The 20,040-nt window shown below is 32.0% G+C and overlaps 2 protein-coding genes and 1 long non-coding RNA gene across 3 annotated transcripts; all 3 read right to left on the bottom strand.

The window, feature by feature from the left end:
- Positions 1–273: 273 nt before the first annotated feature.
- On the bottom strand, positions 274–3,939 carry LOC11416554 (putative receptor-like protein kinase At3g47110). The gene is made up of 2 exons (XM_024783791.2): positions 1,458–3,939; positions 274–1,320 (listed from the first exon to the last, which is right to left on the bottom strand). The coding sequence occupies exons 1-2, from the start codon at positions 3,445–3,447 to the stop codon at positions 911–913; spliced, it is 2,400 nt and encodes a 799-aa protein (XP_024639559.1). The 5' UTR covers positions 3,448–3,939; the 3' UTR covers positions 274–910.
- A 1,897-nt stretch (positions 3,940–5,836) lies between these two features.
- LOC11415568 (beta-galactosidase 13) lies at positions 5,837–8,323 on the bottom strand. The gene is made up of 2 exons (XM_039834633.1): positions 7,852–8,323; positions 5,837–7,653 (listed from the first exon to the last, which is right to left on the bottom strand). Exons 1-2 carry the CDS (start codon positions 8,321–8,323, stop codon positions 5,837–5,839), a joined length of 2,289 nt encoding a protein of 762 aa, XP_039690567.1.
- Positions 8,324–13,602: 5,279 nt separating this feature from the next.
- LOC120580708 (uncharacterized) lies at positions 13,603–16,962 on the bottom strand. Its single transcript, XR_005646433.1, has 2 exons — positions 16,654–16,962; positions 13,603–16,084 (listed from the first exon to the last, which is right to left on the bottom strand). It is a non-coding gene; the product is annotated as an uncharacterized lncRNA (long non-coding RNA).
- Positions 16,963–20,040: the final 3,078 nt, after the last annotated feature.

Raw genomic sequence — 20,040 nt, 5'->3', positions numbered from 1 at the left:
AAAAAAAGATGCTTTTTGAAAATTAAATTTTATGGAAGAATAATTTTGTCATTTTAAGATGCAACCAGGATTAATCAGGATGTAATTAGAAAAACTTAAACATTGCCTTGCCTGCTTTGTAAGCAATAAAATAAGAGATCCCTTGTAATATGTTAATTTTGAGAAACTACTCATAAAAGTTAATTACAGCCCTTTAAAACTTTAAAAAGTGATTAATACTATAAAGTGATTTCTCACAAATTAAATTGTGGCTCTAAACAGAACCACTCATCTTGTCTTTTGATTGCCTGGACTGACCATGTGAAGAACTATTGATATGATGAAGTAAATTGTGGTTTTTATAGGAGTCAATACCTTTTGCATTCTGCCAAACATTTTGTGCTTCTCTGCACAGTCTCAACTACCACAAGTTGTGCTTGGAAATGTGTTAAACCATGTTGTTAGGTCTATATAGGATGAGAAAAACCTATTCTTTCATTAAAAACTTTTTTTTTCACTTTTCATTCTCTTGACATTTTCCATTCAAAGACATGGAAAACTTTGTATGAACATTGCTTCTATCCGTTAATAGAAACATCTTTTACGAACATTGCTTCTATAAGTGAAAAGTGGAAGTGGGATTGGACTTCTTGGATTAGTCGGTCATTGAGCTAGATACCAAGTTTTCGATGGAAAAAAAAGCCTATGTCATAAAGAAGTAATCAAGTGTCACACTGGATCCAAACCATACATGCAAATATAAGAGTAAATCAAAACATTGAAAAGAAAATCATGTAGAAAATATAACCCAACATGAAGTCACATAATCATGGATCTATTCATACATAAGATAACAGAAATCATAACTACTGTATGAGCATCCCACTGTCAAGCATAAATAGACAAAAAGATAAAATGTATAGATGAGAGATCATGTGATTTGTGGCTGTGATGCACCTCGCCTTTGTTGAACCTCGGCAGGAAAGAAACTTTTTATGATATTGAGCTCCCTTATTACATCAACCATATTCATTCTTTCTTTTGGTGATTCCACTGAACAAGAAAGTGCAATCCTAAGAAGTGAAAGTAAACATTTCTCTACATTAGGATGTATACTGCCAGTATTACCATTGTCAGTATTGTGTTCTGATTCGATGATAATAGATCGATCCACAATATGGAAAAGGTTGTCTGGAATTGAAAGTTTCACATAATTATGGAGATTATGATCATCTTTAAACAATTCATCTGTGGGTTTCCTTCCAGTTAACATTTCTAATAACAGAATTCCAAAGCTATACATGTCACCTTCAGTTGACACCTCAAAACCCATTCCATACTCTGAAATGTAATAAATAGCATAAAAATCATCAAAATATTAACCAAAAAGTAATCAATAAAAAACCATTTTTATAAACAAGAGCTAAAACTTGAAACTCGTAAATTTTACAACTTAATAAAACAATGTCAGGACGTACCTGGAGGTGCATAGCCAATTGTCCCCTTTATTCCAATTGTGCTACTCTGCGTCAGAGCGACTCCAACACTTGAGAGCAACTTTGCTAACCCAAAATCACTCACTTGAGCTACCATGATGTCATTAAGAAGAATATTTTCAGGCTTTAAATCACAGTGAATGACAGGTTGCTCGCATTCGTAATGAAGATAACAAAATGCTGACGCAACATCAGTAATAATATTTAACCTTTGCTCAAGAGTCAGTGATATGGGTTGATCTGTAATTCCAGTTGTGGGATGCAACCAATTTTCTAAGTTTCCATTTCTCATGTACTCAAATACAAGAGCTTTAAACTCACTTCCTTTGTAATCTGTGCTGGAACAACAAGTCAAAATTTTAACTAGATTTCTGTGCCTAATATTTTTTAGTGCATTACATTCAGCAATGAAACTCTTGTGAACTCCCTTCTTTTTAAGGTTTAGGACTTTTATGGCAACATCTCCACCCACCGACTCAAGTGTTCCTTTGTAAACAGAACCAAAATATCCAGATCCTATCAAGTTTCTTGTCGAGAACCCATTGGTTGCTTGGTGTAGGTTTTGGTACGAAACCTTAACCATCTGATCTTTTATTGGTGAATCCAACAAAGATGCATTTTGTATCGTTCCCCTTTTCCAATAGATAGTTAGAAAGGATATCATAATGAAAAGAAGAGAAACGGCGCTACATATCCCTACTATCAACTTGAAGTTACGGTGTTTTGCAGGTTTAGAGCATGGCGGTAGATGCAACTCTAAAATTCCTCCACAAAGCTTATTGTTTCCAATAACTGTCATTGCACTGGCATTTCGAAAGACACCTTTAGTTGGTACCTCTCCTTCCAGCATGTTGAATGATGCATTGAAGTATTCTATCGAAGAAATATTTTGCAAAACTTTTGGAATTGATCCGGATAATTGGTTTCTTGAGAGGTCTAACACTCGAAGACCTTTGAGAGATTCCAAAGAGGATGGTATGCTTCCATTGAATGAATTCCCTGTCAAAATAAGGTATTCTAAGCTTAAGCATTCTCCCAAGGTTCTAGGAATCTCACCAGACAACCAATTTTTAGAGACATCAATCCGCACAATATTTTGTAGTTGACCGACTTCATCAGGTAGACTTCCACTCAAAAAGTTTTGGGATAAGAACAATCCTGTTGTTAAAGATGAAAGACTCAAAACCTCTGAAGGTATGTCTCCTCTAAGGTTGTTTCTTGAAAGGTATAACATTTGTAACTTTTGCAAGTTGCCTATACTTGACAGAATATTTCCTACGAACATATTTTTCCCTAAATTCAAATGATACAGATGACTAAGGTTGCCTATAGAGGATGGTATTTCTCCTGACAGCTTATTTCCATACAAATCTAGCACTTGAATCTTTTGAAACTTCCCAATAGTTGAAGGAATCGTCCCTTCAAAATAGTTATTTTTCATTCTCAATAGAATTAAACTATTTAGATTTCCTATTTCTAAAGGAATTTTCCCTGATATTTGATTGCTTGCAAAATACAGTCGACTAAGTTGGGTGGTAAAATTACCTATGAAACTTGGCAAACTACCTCCAAAATTATTATGGGATATAGAAAATGCTTGCAAATTACTACAATTTGTCAATGGTTTTAAAAATTCTAAATCCTTAGTTGAATTGTCACCAAGATTATTTATTTCCAAATTTAGCCCCCAAAGATAATGTAGCCTCCCTAGACTTGGAACATTTCCGACAAAAAGGTTATTACTGATATCAAGTTCTGCAAGTGTAGAAGCATTTTCAACAGAAATGGGAATTAGACCTGAAATTTGATTACCACTGATTGCAAATACTTTAAGATAAGGGAGAGTGTTAAACATGTTGGATGGAAGTGAGCCATCAAACTGATTTGATGCAGCTGAGATCATAGTAAGAGATGACATATTGTAAAGACACAAAGGAAATGTACCAGATATTTTGTTGACCACCATTACCATCACTGCCAAGTTTTTGAGACGACATATTTCTTGTGGAATATCTCCCTCCAAATTGTTATAAGAAACTGAAAAACCTATCAAATATGAAAGATTCCCTAAGAATGGAGGGACTCTTCCAGTCAAAAGGTTTCGTGTAACACTAAATTGTTTAAGCTTTTGAAGAGACCCAATTTCAATTGGTATTTTTCCAATCAAATTGTTCCCTCTCAAGGATAAGTATTTAAGGTTGAAACAATTTGTCAAGTTTGTAGGAATTTCTCCAGAGAACGAGTTATTGGCGAGATAGAGTTCCTTTAATTGTAACAACTGACCCAACTCTTGGGGGATTTTTCGAGAGAATTTGTTGTCTGCAAGGTTGACGTGTCTGAGAAAAGTGAGATTGGCGACATGAGAAGATAAAGATCCATGCAACTTATATCCAGGTAACTTCAACGCTGTAACTCTTTGATGCACGTGATTCCATGCCAGTTGCAAAAATGGATAGAACCATTCCAAGAATCAAGCATTCTATGTGGGTCACTGGTTATAGATTCCTTGAATTTAAGCAATGATAGATGATCAGTTTGGTTTCCTAATGTAGATGAAATTGATTTTGCGTTGAAATTGAAAGTAAAGAGAAAATATAACAAAAGTGAAAACGCGGGAAACATGATGGAAAAAGGCTTTGATGAAACAATAGCTTTAATTTGTGTTAGATTAGATGGTGGGATTTGAGTATTTTAGTTAGACATGTGTGTATATATATGTAATGGTACTAAAATGGATATAAGGAAATCTCAATTAATTGATAATGTTTCACTGTGAACACACAATGACAGAGTAAAATTGCAGGAAAATAAGGATAGTAAAATGAGAGAAGAGGTTAGAAGAAGAATGTTGACATCACACATATTCCATACTTATTTCCTTGGCTTTTCTCATATTTATAAAGGTCCATATTCCTATTTTCCATAATGCCCCTTCTAACTCTAAGACTCATTACAGTATATATGTTTGATACACTAAAGATTATTCCTTTTGGCTTTGATACTGAACGATGTTTTTTTAATTGTTTGTCGCACATGATTTTGAATACTGTAGGTAACAGCCACTGATTTATAAAATTGTTAAATTGGGATTTCATAATTGGTTGGAGAAAAATTCGAATGAAGCAATTCCTTCATTCTGTTGCATTGCTTATATGGTTGGAAAAGGCAATACAAAACAATAACATATAAATATTTAGGTGGGATTGGATCTCTACATGTCAATTACTTTCATGGCCTGCACTTAAATGGTTTGATCCTTCAATTGCAACACGTAAGTTCATGGTATAGAAGGTGGACTTTTATTAGAGTTCGTCCAATGCATTTGTAGGTCTAAAGCGAATTTTTAATTAAGAAGACCTTCCAAATGTGTTTATAGAGAAATATAAAAATTAAGAATCTTAAGTAGATAATTTTATTTGAGGCATGTCAGACACTAAATATGAGACATGTCAGAGTTTAAATATTGATTAGTGTGATTGTGAGAGTCTACCTACTTCCGTTAACCTCAACTCCATTAGGATTCCAAATCTCGAAATAATAAGTTAAACACACCTTAAAACTTAAAAGGAAGGAATCCATGCATTACATGTACATCTAACCAGTTTTTTTACAAAAGAAAAAGAAAAACATGAAAATGGTAAGTATAACTAGCAAAACTACGATAGTGCCACCTTTACATCATCCTTTTGGTGGTTGTAATTCAGCTTGAGCCCCGGGAGGAAAGAAACTTTTGATTATATTAAGCTCTCTTATGACTTCAATCATACTCATCCTTTGCAATACTAAAAATTGATATTAAACATTTCTCTACATTAGAATGCATAACACCACTGGCACTGCAAAATGTCATTCAAAATTGAAATTCTAACGAAATTGTGGAGACTATGACTATCTTCAAACATTTCATCAGTAGGTCACCTTCCACTTAACTTATTATAGAATAGTTTTCTACAAACTCATTCCATCCAATATTGATAGACCAAATCATATCGTCAATCTATTCCCTTTTGACCTACCAGTATAAATTTTCATAATGTTTTAGAGTGATAGTATTTGACATTATTCTTTCAAAAATAGCGTTACTATTCATTCAATAATACTAACTACTTGTTATAAGAGGGGTGTGGAACATAATTTTGGACATGCTAGTTTATTTCAACTTGGTAATTTGAACATATATGTTTACAATAAGGGAAAAGATATTTCAACTTGATATATTCATGAAACCATACCCCACCACCTCCTTGTTTTCCGCCCATGAAAAGTTTTGATTGGTTAACACTGCTTCTGGATGATTTCGGGACAATATCTCTCCCGTTAAATAGCACTTCTCTTACAATAATTTTATTCAAAGCATGGAATTAACATGTCGCCTGCACCGCCAATCTAGGTATACCATCCTTAACGCTTGCTTTGCTAGCGCTCAATGGGTCAAGGTTTACACCAAACATATCTCTAGTGACAGTAAATCCACAACCAGTTTTTCCTATACATGAAGTTTCCATCATAGATTGGCTATTCAAAGATTCCCAAGAACCTTTCTTGAAAGAACCACATTGACCTTGTGGATTTCCAAAACTAGCAAAATTGATTGAAGTAATTACTTGTCCATTTTGGCATGATAGTTCTAATTTTCCACCTTCATATACATTAGCACAAATAGTTTTTGTTGTCTCAGTTAGGAAGGAAACATTTTGAGGATTTCCACCTATTTCTTCAAATAAAATCAATGTGTTCATGTCATCATTCAAGAATGATCTTGGAACATGGTACCACCTTTGTGATGGACTTGCACAACCAGTGTTACATTTTTCCTTTTTGTAATTTCCACGATAGTCACATGTGTCACTACATCCAGCAGTAGATGTAATCCAGGAAGTCCAATAACGACCAATGCTTTTTCCATTCACCCAAGCATGTCCTTTACCTAAACCTTGCAAGTCAACAACAATAGGGTTTGGTCCCAAAGGAGATTTAAATTGTGTTTTATACCAAGTCAAAGGTTTTCCAGTAGGATATGAACTAGTGTTCCATGCAACACCAGAACGTGGTTGCAAATCATAAAAACGTCTTTTCTCACCGTTCAACCCAACCTTAAAAGACCAATTTCCGGTTGACAAATCTATAGTCACACTATTTTGTCCAACCAATTTAACAGGACCATCTGAAATGCCAGTTTTTATTTCATCAAACCTTGCACCATAATTTGCAAGTCCAACGGTGGCACTAAGCAAAGTTATAATGTTTGTTCCATTTTTCAAAGAAACTTGTTTTTCATAAGTGAAATTGTTTCCAAATTGGCTATGTCCGTATCCTATATACCTCTTATTAACATAACCATGAAGGGTATGACCTGAAGTTTCTACATGAAGATTTGCATTGCTCCAATTAGAAGTATCATTGATATCAACACTAGTCATGTACCATAAATAATCACTTGCATCCAATGTTAATTCCTTCTGCTCCAAAAGTTGATGTGCTTTGATACTTCCCCTTCCATTCATGGTGTCTTTCTTTGGCTCCATTATCCATGCCCAAGTGAGTTTATTAGTAGAACTATTATCAATTTTTTTCTCCATTATTGAGGTTTGACTATTAACCTTTGCAGTATTGAAAACTTCTTTGTTGCATCCATCAAGAATGGTGACGGACCAAGCAGGAACAAAGTATTTACCATCATTTTGCAAGTCAACATTTCCATCAGTGTTATCTTTATCATTGCTCAAGAAACAAAATCTTGCTCCAACAGAATTAGTGTATGTTGTTAGTGTGATTCCATTACCAAGATCCTTGTCATTCCTTGAAGTATAATTCGTAAGTACCTTTTCGCCTAATTTAATTGCTTCATGAAGGAACTTAAGATGCCCGTATTTCGGTTGATTCAAATTCCCATACTCGTTGATCGGTGCATCATAGTCATAAGATGTTATAATATATGGTCCACCAGATGTGCGACCAAAATTGGTTCCTCCATGGTACATGTAGTAATTGTTAAATACACCACCATTTTGGAAAAAACGTGCAACAGCATAAGCTGAATCTTCAGCAGTTCTATGTGGAGCTCTTTCACCCCATTTTTGAAACCATCCAATCCAATTTTCAGTGAACATTTTTGGACTTTTTGGGTTATTAGGTTTAAAATTGTGACAATAATACCCATTGCAAGTATTGATGATAGGTTGAGGAGCATCATTTTGTTGACACATGAACCATGGAACACCGATATTTTGTGCTAAAGCCATTTGAGCAGCCCATTTAATATATGCTTTCCCTGGTTCTTTGAAATTCCACATGATATCTCCATATTCATTCTCAATTTGAGCTAGAATAATTGGCCCTCCTTGTGAAGCAAACAAATTTGCTTCTTTTGCCACATTAATGATCTTGGTTACAAAAATTTGCATTTCATTTTTGTAAGCAGCATTATCGGTTCTCATTTCAATCCCAGGTATTTGGTGAAGCCACACTGGGAACCCTCCATAGTTCCACTCAGCACATGAATAAGGACCGATCCTTATAATGCCATATAGTCCAGCTTCTTGGATAGTTTTAAAAAACTTGACAAAATCCAAATTTCCTGAGAAATTATATCTGCCACGAACCTGTTCGTGACGATCCCAAAATATGTAAGTTTCAATGGCATCAAGACCACCATCTTTGGCCTTTTGAACTAGGTCAGGCCACATATCCACAGTGCTTCTTGGATAATGAATTGCACCTGAAAATATAAGACGTCGTTCTCCATTGATAATGAGAGCATTTGAATCATATTTAACCTCTAGGGCAGTGCATGAGTACAGCACAATTAGACTCAGTAAGAGAATGATAGAATGTGATAAAGATCTCATTGTAAACATGTATTAATATGATTACCAAATGAAATAATATAAGGTTTAAAAAGGGTTGTAAAGAATTAAATTCATTCAGTACCCTTTTCTTCCCTTGTTCCAAAGATCAACAGACCCCTCAAGGTGTCTTTGTTATTGTAAACTTAGCAAACGATTTATTATATAGGAACATAGATTAGTTAAAGTAACTAATCAGTATCTAAAATTAGATTTAGATCTGTTTCTTATGCGTAATTATATTATGTGTGAATTGGTCACAACCATACAAATGGATAAGCACTCGCCAAATATGGCCATCTTCTTTTTACTCCTTGTGTCTATCCAATTAGCATGAATAAGCTTTCTGACTTTATACAAGTATATATATCAGGTTAAATTTTTATTTTTTTTTGACCGAAGTTAAATTCTTAATTTGCTATTATGGCAATATACATGCCCGTTCCTACGAATCGGTTCTATAAGTGAAAAGAGATCCGTAATAAAATAAAAATGTATTTTTTTTAAAGAATAATGTTCCACTTAAATTTTTTAAAAGATAAATATAAGGTGATGTATATATGCGATACATCCAAAGGTGAAAATCACTACCGTATACATAGGAATCTCAAACCACCCTCCCAAAAAACACTCACCCAACACCAAAAGCTCCGATTCTAATAGGCCTAAAATAAGACAACATAAGAGGAAAAGGAAATCAAATCGGGAAAGAATAAAAGGAAAGTCCGACGGAGTGATGATGATGGAACGCATGGTATCCGAGAGAAAGAGAATAAGTTTTTTTTTAGTAGGGTAGTATTTAGTAGTACTACTAGGCTATAATTTATTTTTGAAGCTCATACCTTGAGGAGGCCCGATTCTATTGAGCTCCTTGCACACCCTAAAGTCCGACCCTGACAACAGAAACGTAAATGACACAAAATGAATAGTGTACGAAAGTGTACAAACAAAGAATGAATAACTATATTTGGTTCATCGTTGTATTGTATCTAAATTAGCTATTTTTAGTTTATTATTATGCCAATTTATTAAGAATGATAATTTCTTCGCAAATATTGATTATAAGTCACTGACGAAAAGATGGACACTTACGTGTACGTATGAACGATGTTATTTTAATGTTTGTTGTTTTCAAATTATAACAAATCAAACTAATCATGAATATTTATTTCAATGACGCCAACAATATAACAAAAAATATATAAACTAAATTCTTATTTTTCTAATGACACCAATAATAATCTTTATTTTACAAAAAGTTGTTTAAGGATATAATTGAAATAATGAAAAAGTAAATGTAGATATACTCATAAGTTTGTTACATTTTTTAAAGGACAAAGGAAAAAATACCAAACATATATATACTTATATCGTGTTTGTTACACTTTCATTTTAATATTTGAATTTACTATTATCTATTTGTTACATGTGATATATTCGTATTGAAAGATAAGGTAATTTTGGAAAGAGAAGAAGGTAGCCCAAAAGAGCCAAAACATATTATATACTATAGAATTAGGTTCGCTTGTTTTCGACAATAAGAAAGACAAGTTTGAAAAGAAAATCATATCATTTGTTTGATGTGTATTTGATAGGAAAATAGATGACGTGGTTCTATATACATGTACCTATTTTTTAACAAGTGGCATTTTTTTTGGCGTTTTTACATGTAGCCCGGTGGTTATAGATTCATTTTTAATAAGTGGAATAAGTGGGTTGTTCAGAATTTTTATAATCCAGACACTTTGAGCATCTTCTTGTGCCAAATAAAACTTTGGGAGAACAGGTTCGGATTAGATAATCTTAACTATATCAGTACAGTAGGGATGAGAATAGGCCAGACCGCTCATCAGGGGCCTATGGCTCGGCCTATTAAAAACTCGGCTCGGCTTAACTCGTTTAATAAATGGGTCAAGCTTGAGCTTTTTAAAAAGCCTATTAATTTAAGGGTTAATAGTGTTTTTCACCCCTGTAATATATGTCATTTCCGGTTTTCGCCCCTATAAAATTTTCAATTTGATTTGCATCCTCGTAAAATCTTTTTTTTCCGGAAAACACCCTTAATTAATAGGCCCTTCAAAAACCAAAATTTCTTGAAAAAAATTCTGAAAATGGCCTATTAAGGGTGTTTTCCGGAAGAAAAAAAATATATTTTACGATGACACAAATCAAACCGAAAATTTTATAGGTGCGAAAATCGAAAATGACATATATTACAAGGGTGAAAAACACTATTAACCCCTAATTTAATTAGGGCAGGCTTAGGCTTATAAAAAAAGCCTATCAAGCCTATCAAATCGGCCCGTATACAAGTATATTACATTTTTTCATATTTATATATATATAAAAAATTATTGATCCTTTAAATTCTCATACCACAATTATTATTTTTATTTCATTTTTTTATTTTGTATGGCTTGCTACTAATATATTTGTGTGATCTGTTAAGGCTGCTACTGATATGCCTAAAGTCAAGTATGGTTATTAGATTAAGTTTGAAATCCTTGTTGTTATCACACATGATTATTCTTGAGTTTCTATCCATCTATAAATTTTACAATTGTGTTTCATTAGTTTAATATGTATCTAATTAATGTTAATTTCTATATTAAGTACGTTGCACAAATTGAAAGTGAAAAAATTGATGAACAAACTCTGTTTGAAATTTGTAACACTAACTAGGCTTTTAGACAGGCTAATAGGTCATGCCTGACTTTTAAAAAGGTCAGGCCAGAATTAAAATAAAGCCTTTGACAAGTAAAAGGTCAAGGCTTAGGCCTTAGTTTTTTCAACTAGGCCTAGCCTATTTAAGCAAAGTCCGGCTCGGCCATGCTCATTCCCACTCCTAAGTACAAGGACTGAGTTGTTTGTGATATGAATAACCAATTTAAGAACCTTACTAACCAAACTACTAAGATCATTATTAAATGTTATCGTTCTAGTCAAAAATTTGATTACAAGAGTTTGTCCTTCAAAATTCAAAATATCATTGTTCAGACTCATTTTTAATAATTTTTTATTTTTCATAATCTTAAAGAAAACTGGAAAAAAATTGCATTAGCTTTATTTGGTTTTTAGAAAATTTTTTGGTCGTATTTTCTTTATTTGATAGCTTTTGTCATTTTTGTGGTTTTTAAAAAAAAAAACTCAAAAAAAAAATTGCATTAACTTTATTTAGTTTTTAGAATTTTTTTTGGTCGTATTTTCTTTATTTGATAGATTGTCATTTTTGTGGTTTTAAGAAAAATATTCATAATTGTTAAAATAGGAGAAGATATTGATTGTTTTATATATAGACAAGTTTCGAATTATATAATTCAAACAATATTTTTGTTTGGATTATATAATTTAAATGGGAGCATTTTAATCAAAAACAGGGAACATGAGAAGTCTAGAATGTTATAATTCAAACTGTATTTTTTTGTTAATATGCTCCCATTTTAGTTAGGGGTGTTCATGGGTTGGGTCAACCCAAAAAAACTGTCAAACCCATCTAAAAAAACTCAAAAAAAATGGGTTGGGTTTGGTAATTGGGTAGATATGATTTTAAAATATAATAAACCCACAAAAAATTACGGGTTTTGGGTAAAACCATACCCAGACCCAATAAACCCACTTACCCAATAATGTTCATATTTTTATTTTCATTTTCATTTTCATAGGGAGGAAGGAGAATAACAAAGATTTTGGTTATAATCTTTCTTTAAAAAAAAATAATTATAAATCAAGTCTAATTTTAAAAATTGACACAACAAATCCTCTATATTGAAAATTAAAGTCTAATTTTTAAAATTGACACAACACATCCTCTATATTGAAAATCAAAACATGATATAGTTGCAAATTATGATCTTGCACTTTTTAGTTATTTTGATGTTAAAGCAATTTTACGTCATCCAACTTTAGTTTGTTGTAAGTATTTTATGATGAAATTTGTTATTTAATATTATAACTTATTATTTTATAATGTTAAAATACAGTCAAATAGGTTACACAATTTTTTTTAAGAAAATAAAAAGTTGAGTAATTTTTATGAGAAAAAATACGAGGACGCATCACTTAGTAATATTAACAAACAAAAAAAATCGAATAACCCATAACCCAACCCAACCCAAACCAAACCGAAAACTAGTGGGTTTGCCCAAACCCACCCATTAATATAATGGTTGGACTTTTTACCACATCCAAATCGGAGCGTGGGTGTTCGTGTGTGGGTTTAAGTTGGGTTTAACTAGGCTAAACCCACCCATCAAAACCTCCCACGAACACCCCTGATTTTAGTCAAATTTTAAGTGGCCAATCAAAATATAACCCACTAATAAATGGACATCCACTAATAACAATATTTATAAGACAAACTTTTCTTAATTATGTCATGTATTGCCCCCAAATGCACTCTCTTTAAATGTGTAGGTGATCCGGTTACGTGGGGCAGGTACACATCTGAAAGACTGAAACCTTTCTAAAAACAACATACCTGCTGCTCTTTCATACTTATTGCCTATTTTGTTGACAGTTCCCTTATGAAGAAACATAATAATTTGAGTGAAGAAGAAAAAAAAAAGCAGAATAACTGATTTCAGTTTTTTGACCAAACATGGGTACAACATGCTCAGGAAACTCTGGTCTCTGGTCATATATAGATAAAAAAAAAAATTAAAAATTAGTTAATGAAATTTGATACATTTATGGGTTAATAGTGAGTGTTTCATTCAATATAATATAGACCATTTTTGAGTTTGCCTCCTATAAAAAAAGAAATTGGATTCGGTCCATGTGAAAAAAAATTATTTCAAAATACCCTCTAGATCATCTGACTGTGCACATTCGATGATATTATAGGAGGGTAAACTGGAAATTTGCTCAAATTACTGGGGGATAAACCAAAATTTACTCAAATTACTAGAGGTAAACTGAAATTTTCTCAAATTACAAGAGACAAAATTACGATGAAGGTCCAAAACAAAAAAAAAAATTAATATTTACAAGGAAGGAAACAAAAACAAAAATTACAGGGTAAAAAATCAAAAATGGCCTATATTATAGGAGATAAAGCACTATTAATCCTATATTTATTTAGTCTAAAGTTTAGTTCACATATTGTTGACCCAATTTTTTTTTTTAAAGGACCAGAGCACGTAAATTACAAGGTCGACGTTACAATGTACAAAATGCAATGGAATCTAAGAACATCTCTTGCAGACGACTATAAGAACTTAACAGTAGGTCATATACCTTTGATAAGGACAGCTAAGGCAAGAAGGTTGAACACAGAGATAACATATGAAAATGTCCAGCCTAAAAGTTTGGAAGTATTATCAATTCATTAAATTTCATCACATAATGATTCCACGACCACAAGATGATGTCAATAATTTCATCACAAAATAAAGGACTTTGGTCATCAATTCATTTGATGAGTGATAAAATAATAGAGACCAATATTAATGTAGACTAACACCACAAATAATTCATTGACCATGGAAATATCTAAAATCAGCTGCTACTTTTTTTTCCTTTCAAAAGAGCCCAGCGGCAAAACTCACACACTCTATCCCATGCCTCAACATATCAAATGTCTCATACAATCTGAATTGTACTTACTCGACTGCAATCCGGTATTTAAACCCAAATTTAATTTTTATTGCAAAACCACTAGGATGTAATGGAGAAATAGAATGCGTGTGTCCAGTAGAGGGAATTTAAATCCTGAACCTGTCTCCATTTAGATCCCAAAACTGTTAACGGCAAATTAACAAACTCTATTAGTAATAAATCATAACAAATACAGAGAGTTCAGAACCAGTGCAGGGAAATGGAGGCTGAAGGTGACTTTGCACTGCAAAGTTGGATCAGGTTGTCTAGCATTTAAGTATTAACCTCCATGTCTGAATCCAATTCCAATGTTTCTCCATATAGCAAAAATTCAAAGCAGATACTTTGACATTAATAAGTTTATAGATAGAAGATAAGAATAATAATAATAATAATATAATTATAATTAAAACAAAATAATTCACTATACAGGTAACCAGAAACAGATACTCAATGACTTATGCCACAAATTTGCCATAATCATGAGAGGACAATATACGGTGAAAAAGAAATCTCATTACAACATCAAGAATAGCCAAGAAAAATGTTCTCTAGAAAGAAAACTTAATTTGTCAATTGAAGAATAAACCAAACAAGAGCAAACATAGTGACCAACTTTTTCTTGACTTATCTCACACACAATTGTCTGGCATCGCAGAACCTTAAAATTCATCACATATTTAGACGGACAGAGGAGCACAGCTGCCCAATGTTCCCAAATAAACTGTTTTTAATGTACATATAAAGTCAAACTGTCAAGCTGCCAAGCTATTTATTATGAATCTACCAAAAGGAAAATAAATGCAATTTGCTTATATATAGGCCTGTTTGGATAAATTGCTTAATTTGAAGCTTATAGAATAAGCGCTTCTCATTAAAAACACTTATAAGTTATTTCTATAACAAGATATAAAATAAAGTTAAACTATTTTCATAAAAACTATTTGCTTTTTCATAAGCTATCTTGATGAACTTACGAAAATAGGCTGAAAACAGCCTCTGAACAAGCCATAAACTGTTTTTATAAGTTCTACCAGACGATCTCCCAAGTGCTTATGGTAGTATATAAGTTCAGAAAAGTCAATCCAAACAAGTCCATATATATGTTAATAGAGCATCTTATTGAAGAAATTCAAGAAATATAAATAACTTACTGTCATATACTAGTCTGTCAAGGAAGGAATTGCATTTCCCTGCATATATATACAAACATTGAGGGCAGAAAAATCTATTTGAAAGGATGTACTGATTCCACATTCATCTTATTGTAAGGTCAGTTTAACACCATTCTGTTTTCAAAATGAAATTATAAGCTGGTTTGGATTGGCTTACTATTGAGCTTATGGAAAACAGCTTAAGCAAATAATTGAGCTTATGTAAAACAGCTTATGCAAATAAATAAGCTTTTATGTATTATTTATAAGCTTGTCAAGATAGTTTATGAAAAAACAGGATACAATTTTCGTTAGTGAGAACTTATGAATTAACATAAAAAGCTTATATATTTGCATAAGCTATTTTTCATAAACTCAAAAATAAGCCAATCCAAACGGACCCATTGGTGTGAGGTGGCTTATAAAATGCATATAGAAGTCTAGTGCTACAAAACAAATACATCAATCGTTCTAGGATTAATCTGATCTACAATGTGAATCAGAGAACCATCAGTCCACCAGTTAATACATACGAAGTCTGCAGCAAGTTTATCACAGATGACTAAACCATAAAGAAAGAAAAAACGAATTAAATCACCATGAAATGAGAATAACATCATAAAAAATTAAACTTTTGTGTCAGAAAAGAGTTTTTGAAAGTCCTTATTCAACCACAATTTTGAACAAGCTGGATATAGGATCCTGATTAGATAAATTTTGGAACCTCCTGGTACAATAAATTATACTATAACGATAGGACATATCACAATCATGTAATGAAACAAAAAACCAATATCCAATGCTAAAACTACACATGCTTTGAACAAGCTTTTATGTAATGAAACATTATATATTGAAATTACATTGCTTAATTCACCAAACTTCAAACCAATCCCAATAAAGAAAAAGGAATCAATATCAATTGCTTCAACTCAAATACTATGAAGTAATTATCAAGTCTAATTTGGATTGAATTAGAAAGCCAAAACCAACCTCCCAAACATGTCCTCCATTCCTGCTTAATACCCAATACACACAGTAATACACCATTAGTTATTTGATATAAACTTAAGCTTTATGATAAATAAACATAAAAAACACTCTGAAAATAACAAGAACTATAACTCTACAAGAAACCCATTGGTATAATAACCGTAATTAACATTAAACACATTTGTGACATGCAAACTAATTTCGCCGACATCCAATGATTATAAAAAAAACATCAAAAAATTGTTTTTTATGTGAATTTAATCCAACGTACGTATTTGAATTTTGAATTGATTACCCAATAAGAACACAACAATTCAACAATTGAAATAAATCAAATCTATCATCTATCATTCATATATAACCACAAATATCACATCAAAAATTATTTAATCAATAACAAAAACAAGTCAAATCAAAATCAAATCCAAACAAACAAAACTCTGTTTCCAAGATTCAGAAACAAACAAATCCAAGATCTATAACACCAATTACAGCTAAACTACAATTAAATTAATAAATCACAAAAAAACATGTTGGATCTGATAAAAACTAACAATTAACAATTAGAATATACAAAATCATAAAGATTACTGATTGTAGAAATCACGTGGATGAGATCTGAGTTGCAGGAGCCGAAAAATCAAAAATCAACAGCCGCATATAGATTCACCGCGGCCTCCGATTCAGTTGATGCAAGGCGGGATCCAATTCACCGCCGGTTTCTACGAAAACAGCGGATGTAGTGGTTCCCGACCTGCACCAAGCGAATTAGAGACCGCGAAGTGAGAAGATTGAAAAAAATCATAATCACGAATGTTATGATAAACCTCTTCGAGAAAGAAAGAAGTAAGAGAAAGATGAAAGATAATTAAACCCACCGAAAGTGTTGAAGATTGGGTTAACGAGAGGTTATTTATAAAGAGGACAGACGAAGGAGATTGTGACACGTGGAATGGTTGTTATAGGGTTGGATTTTGAAGAAAGATAGATACGTGAAAAAAGGGTTAGATTTTGAAGAAATTACTGGGATGCCGTTTTTGTTGAAGTGAAAAGACGTGGCTGCACGTGCAAGTTATCTGACTCTAACGTGTTTCCATTTTTATACAGTTTGGTTTGGGAAATTCAATGTTTTACAAACTCATATGTGTACTTACTTGTTTCTAACTAATTTCGAAAATAGTGTGTTTGATTTCTTTGTTAGATTTTCTATGATCAAGAGTGTGATTTTTTTGGTAGGATGATGAATAGTGTGAGGATAGTACTGTGCAATATTTTTAGTTTAACTTGGATGAGTATTTTTTTTACTTTTTTATTAATATTACAAAATCACGGTAAAATAATTGATTTGGTATAAAATATAATAACAAAAACCTATTGAAAGTCATAATGAAAATGATTGATTATGTTTGAAACATATGAAGAAATAAAAATATATATTTAATTAAACTACTGAATATCATTGATAAAAATTAAAACTAAAAACAATATATTAATGTAATATATTATATTAACAACCTCTTAAAAAATATACTAATAGATATTTAGATTTACATGTGTGGTTTGATTCGCTTTTGAAAAAACGGTTCGAAATACTATCATATCTCAGCGGTTTTTTGCAAAATATCATTCAAACATTTCCCAATAATATTTATCTTTATGTGATTTTTTTATCAATTTGTGATTTTTTTTTTCCTTGGATCCTTTGGAATTGGACACCCCTAGTCAAAATGACCCAAAATTGTGAATGTAATCATGATTTGTAAGTGTGTATATTTAAATATAAATTATGGTTAATAAATATCATGTACATTTACAAGGGTTTGATCTAACTGAAGATACTTAACTTCTACAGCGTGCAGAACCAACATTTGAATAGCAACTAAGATATGCACTGACAATTAATAGTCAATCCACCTTAAGTTAGAATACCACTTTGGGAAATCAGAAAAACATCATATGCAAAATACATGTTCTACAAAATCGCATGTAGTTGCTTCTAAATAATTTCAACCAGTTAAAAGAGTGGGATAGATTGTGTTTGTTAGATATTGTGTAGAAGAGTAGAGTTGTTTCTATCGAAAAAAAGAAAGAAAAAGTAGGGTTGTTAAATGGATTGATCCGATTCGGTCTAGTCTGAGAGCTCCAATTATATAAACAAGTCAGTTTTGATCCGACTCAATTATAGTTAAGCCAAATATTCTAGTGTTCAACTAGGTCCATGTGGGTCAGTTCAGTCTGACCCGTTTTATTTTTTTTATTTTTGTTTATTTATTCACTATTTTTTATATCTTTTTATATATAAAATTCTCAGAATTATTTATTAGCTAAAATATGATTGGATTAACATACAAGTGTAAATAATTTTTATGATAACATTGAATATTAATTAAACTCTAAATTTATTCGTTCAATTGAAACAAACTACTAATTTAGAAATTTTAAAATATTTAGCCATGTTTATCCATTTTTATTAATTTTACATATTTATATTTTCTATTAATAATTTTAAAATTACTTTATAATATTTATTAAGAAAATGTAGTATTTTTCAATAAAAATGTTGCTAGTGGGCCAACCTGATGTGCTACCCCGGCCCAACCCAATTTTTCCAAGGCCCAAATTGGCTAGGACGAAAAAATATGAATTATGCTCTTCTCCCAGCAAGTTTTGCACGCGCCCAGCTGAAATACTCAAATTATCCCTGCGTTAGTTAACTAACGCAAGTGTAAAAATGTGCGCCAGTTAAGTTACGTAGCGTGAGTTAACTCACGCAAAGTGACTTAACTCACTTTTTTTAATTTATTTACTATATTCAAATTATTTTATTTTCTTTATTCTAATTTATTTTTTTTCACTTTATTCAAATTTATTTATTTACTTTATTCAAATTAAGTTATTTACGTTATTCTAAATTATTTATTTGCTTTATTCTAATTTATTGATGCACTTAAAATAAACATTTATTCATTACATAAATATAAATATAAATAAAAAGAAATAAACTAAATTAATATTTATTCGGATTTATTCATTAAATACAAAATCAGAAAATAAAAGCAAATATAAATAAAATGAAATGAACAAAATTAATACATACAACAAGATCTCATTTTATTAATTGAATTCATACAATAATTTATTTGAATTCACTAAATCTACTTATTTTCTTTTTACCCTCTTGGGGTAAAAAGTGACCAGCTTTCTTGGGGTAAAATAGTGAGCAACCTTCTTGAGGAAAATACATCATCAACCCTTGGGCTAAATTTAAATATGGTTCTTTTTATACCCCCAAGAAGATCTTTTTAGCCACGGTAAAAAGTCTCTGGGGTAAAAAAAACAAATTTAAACTTATCCTAGGGGTTGATCACTTCCCCAAATCGGCTACTCACTATTTGCCCCGAAGAAGTATGATCACTTTTGCCCCTGAAGAGACTATTGAAAAGAAAAAGAAAAGAGAGAGAGAGAGAGAGAGAGAGAGAGAGAGAGAGAGAGAGAGAGAGAGAGAGAGAGAGAGAGAGTGAGGGAAAATGATATGGTGTGAGGAAATAGGGAAGTATGGAGGGGTATTTATAGGTGAAAATGGTAGTATAGGTTATAAATACCATTAATGTGGTAAAAAAAACGTGTAGATTAAATGTTGAAAAATTGACCAAAGACCAAAAAACGTTTGTTCTTCAGCTCTGACCACCGGCCAACTTGCGTGAGTTAACTCGCGCACAAGCCAGTGGTGCATGACTTAACTCACACAAAGGTATTATTGTCTATCAGCTGGGTACGAGCGAAAAGTGCAGGGAAAAGAGCAGAATTCGAAAAATATTGCATGCCTTTTTTCTATACTCTAGAAGAGGCTCATGTGCGATGTGCCTGCTTACTTTCTTTTTTTAAGAAATGTACCTGCACATTTGTACTCCTTAATTGTAAACGAAAGACTAAATTACACTAAAGTTCTCTTTTTTGATCAAACAGCTTTGTGGTTAG

This window comes from Medicago truncatula, chromosome 5, assembly GCF_003473485.1.
Source record: "Medicago truncatula cultivar Jemalong A17 chromosome 5, MtrunA17r5.0-ANR, whole genome shotgun sequence".
In the NCBI taxonomy this organism is placed as follows: domain Eukaryota; kingdom Viridiplantae; phylum Streptophyta; class Magnoliopsida; order Fabales; family Fabaceae; genus Medicago; species Medicago truncatula.
Note: the sequence above shows the minus strand (reverse complement) of the source record. Positions and strands in the feature narration are given on the sequence as shown.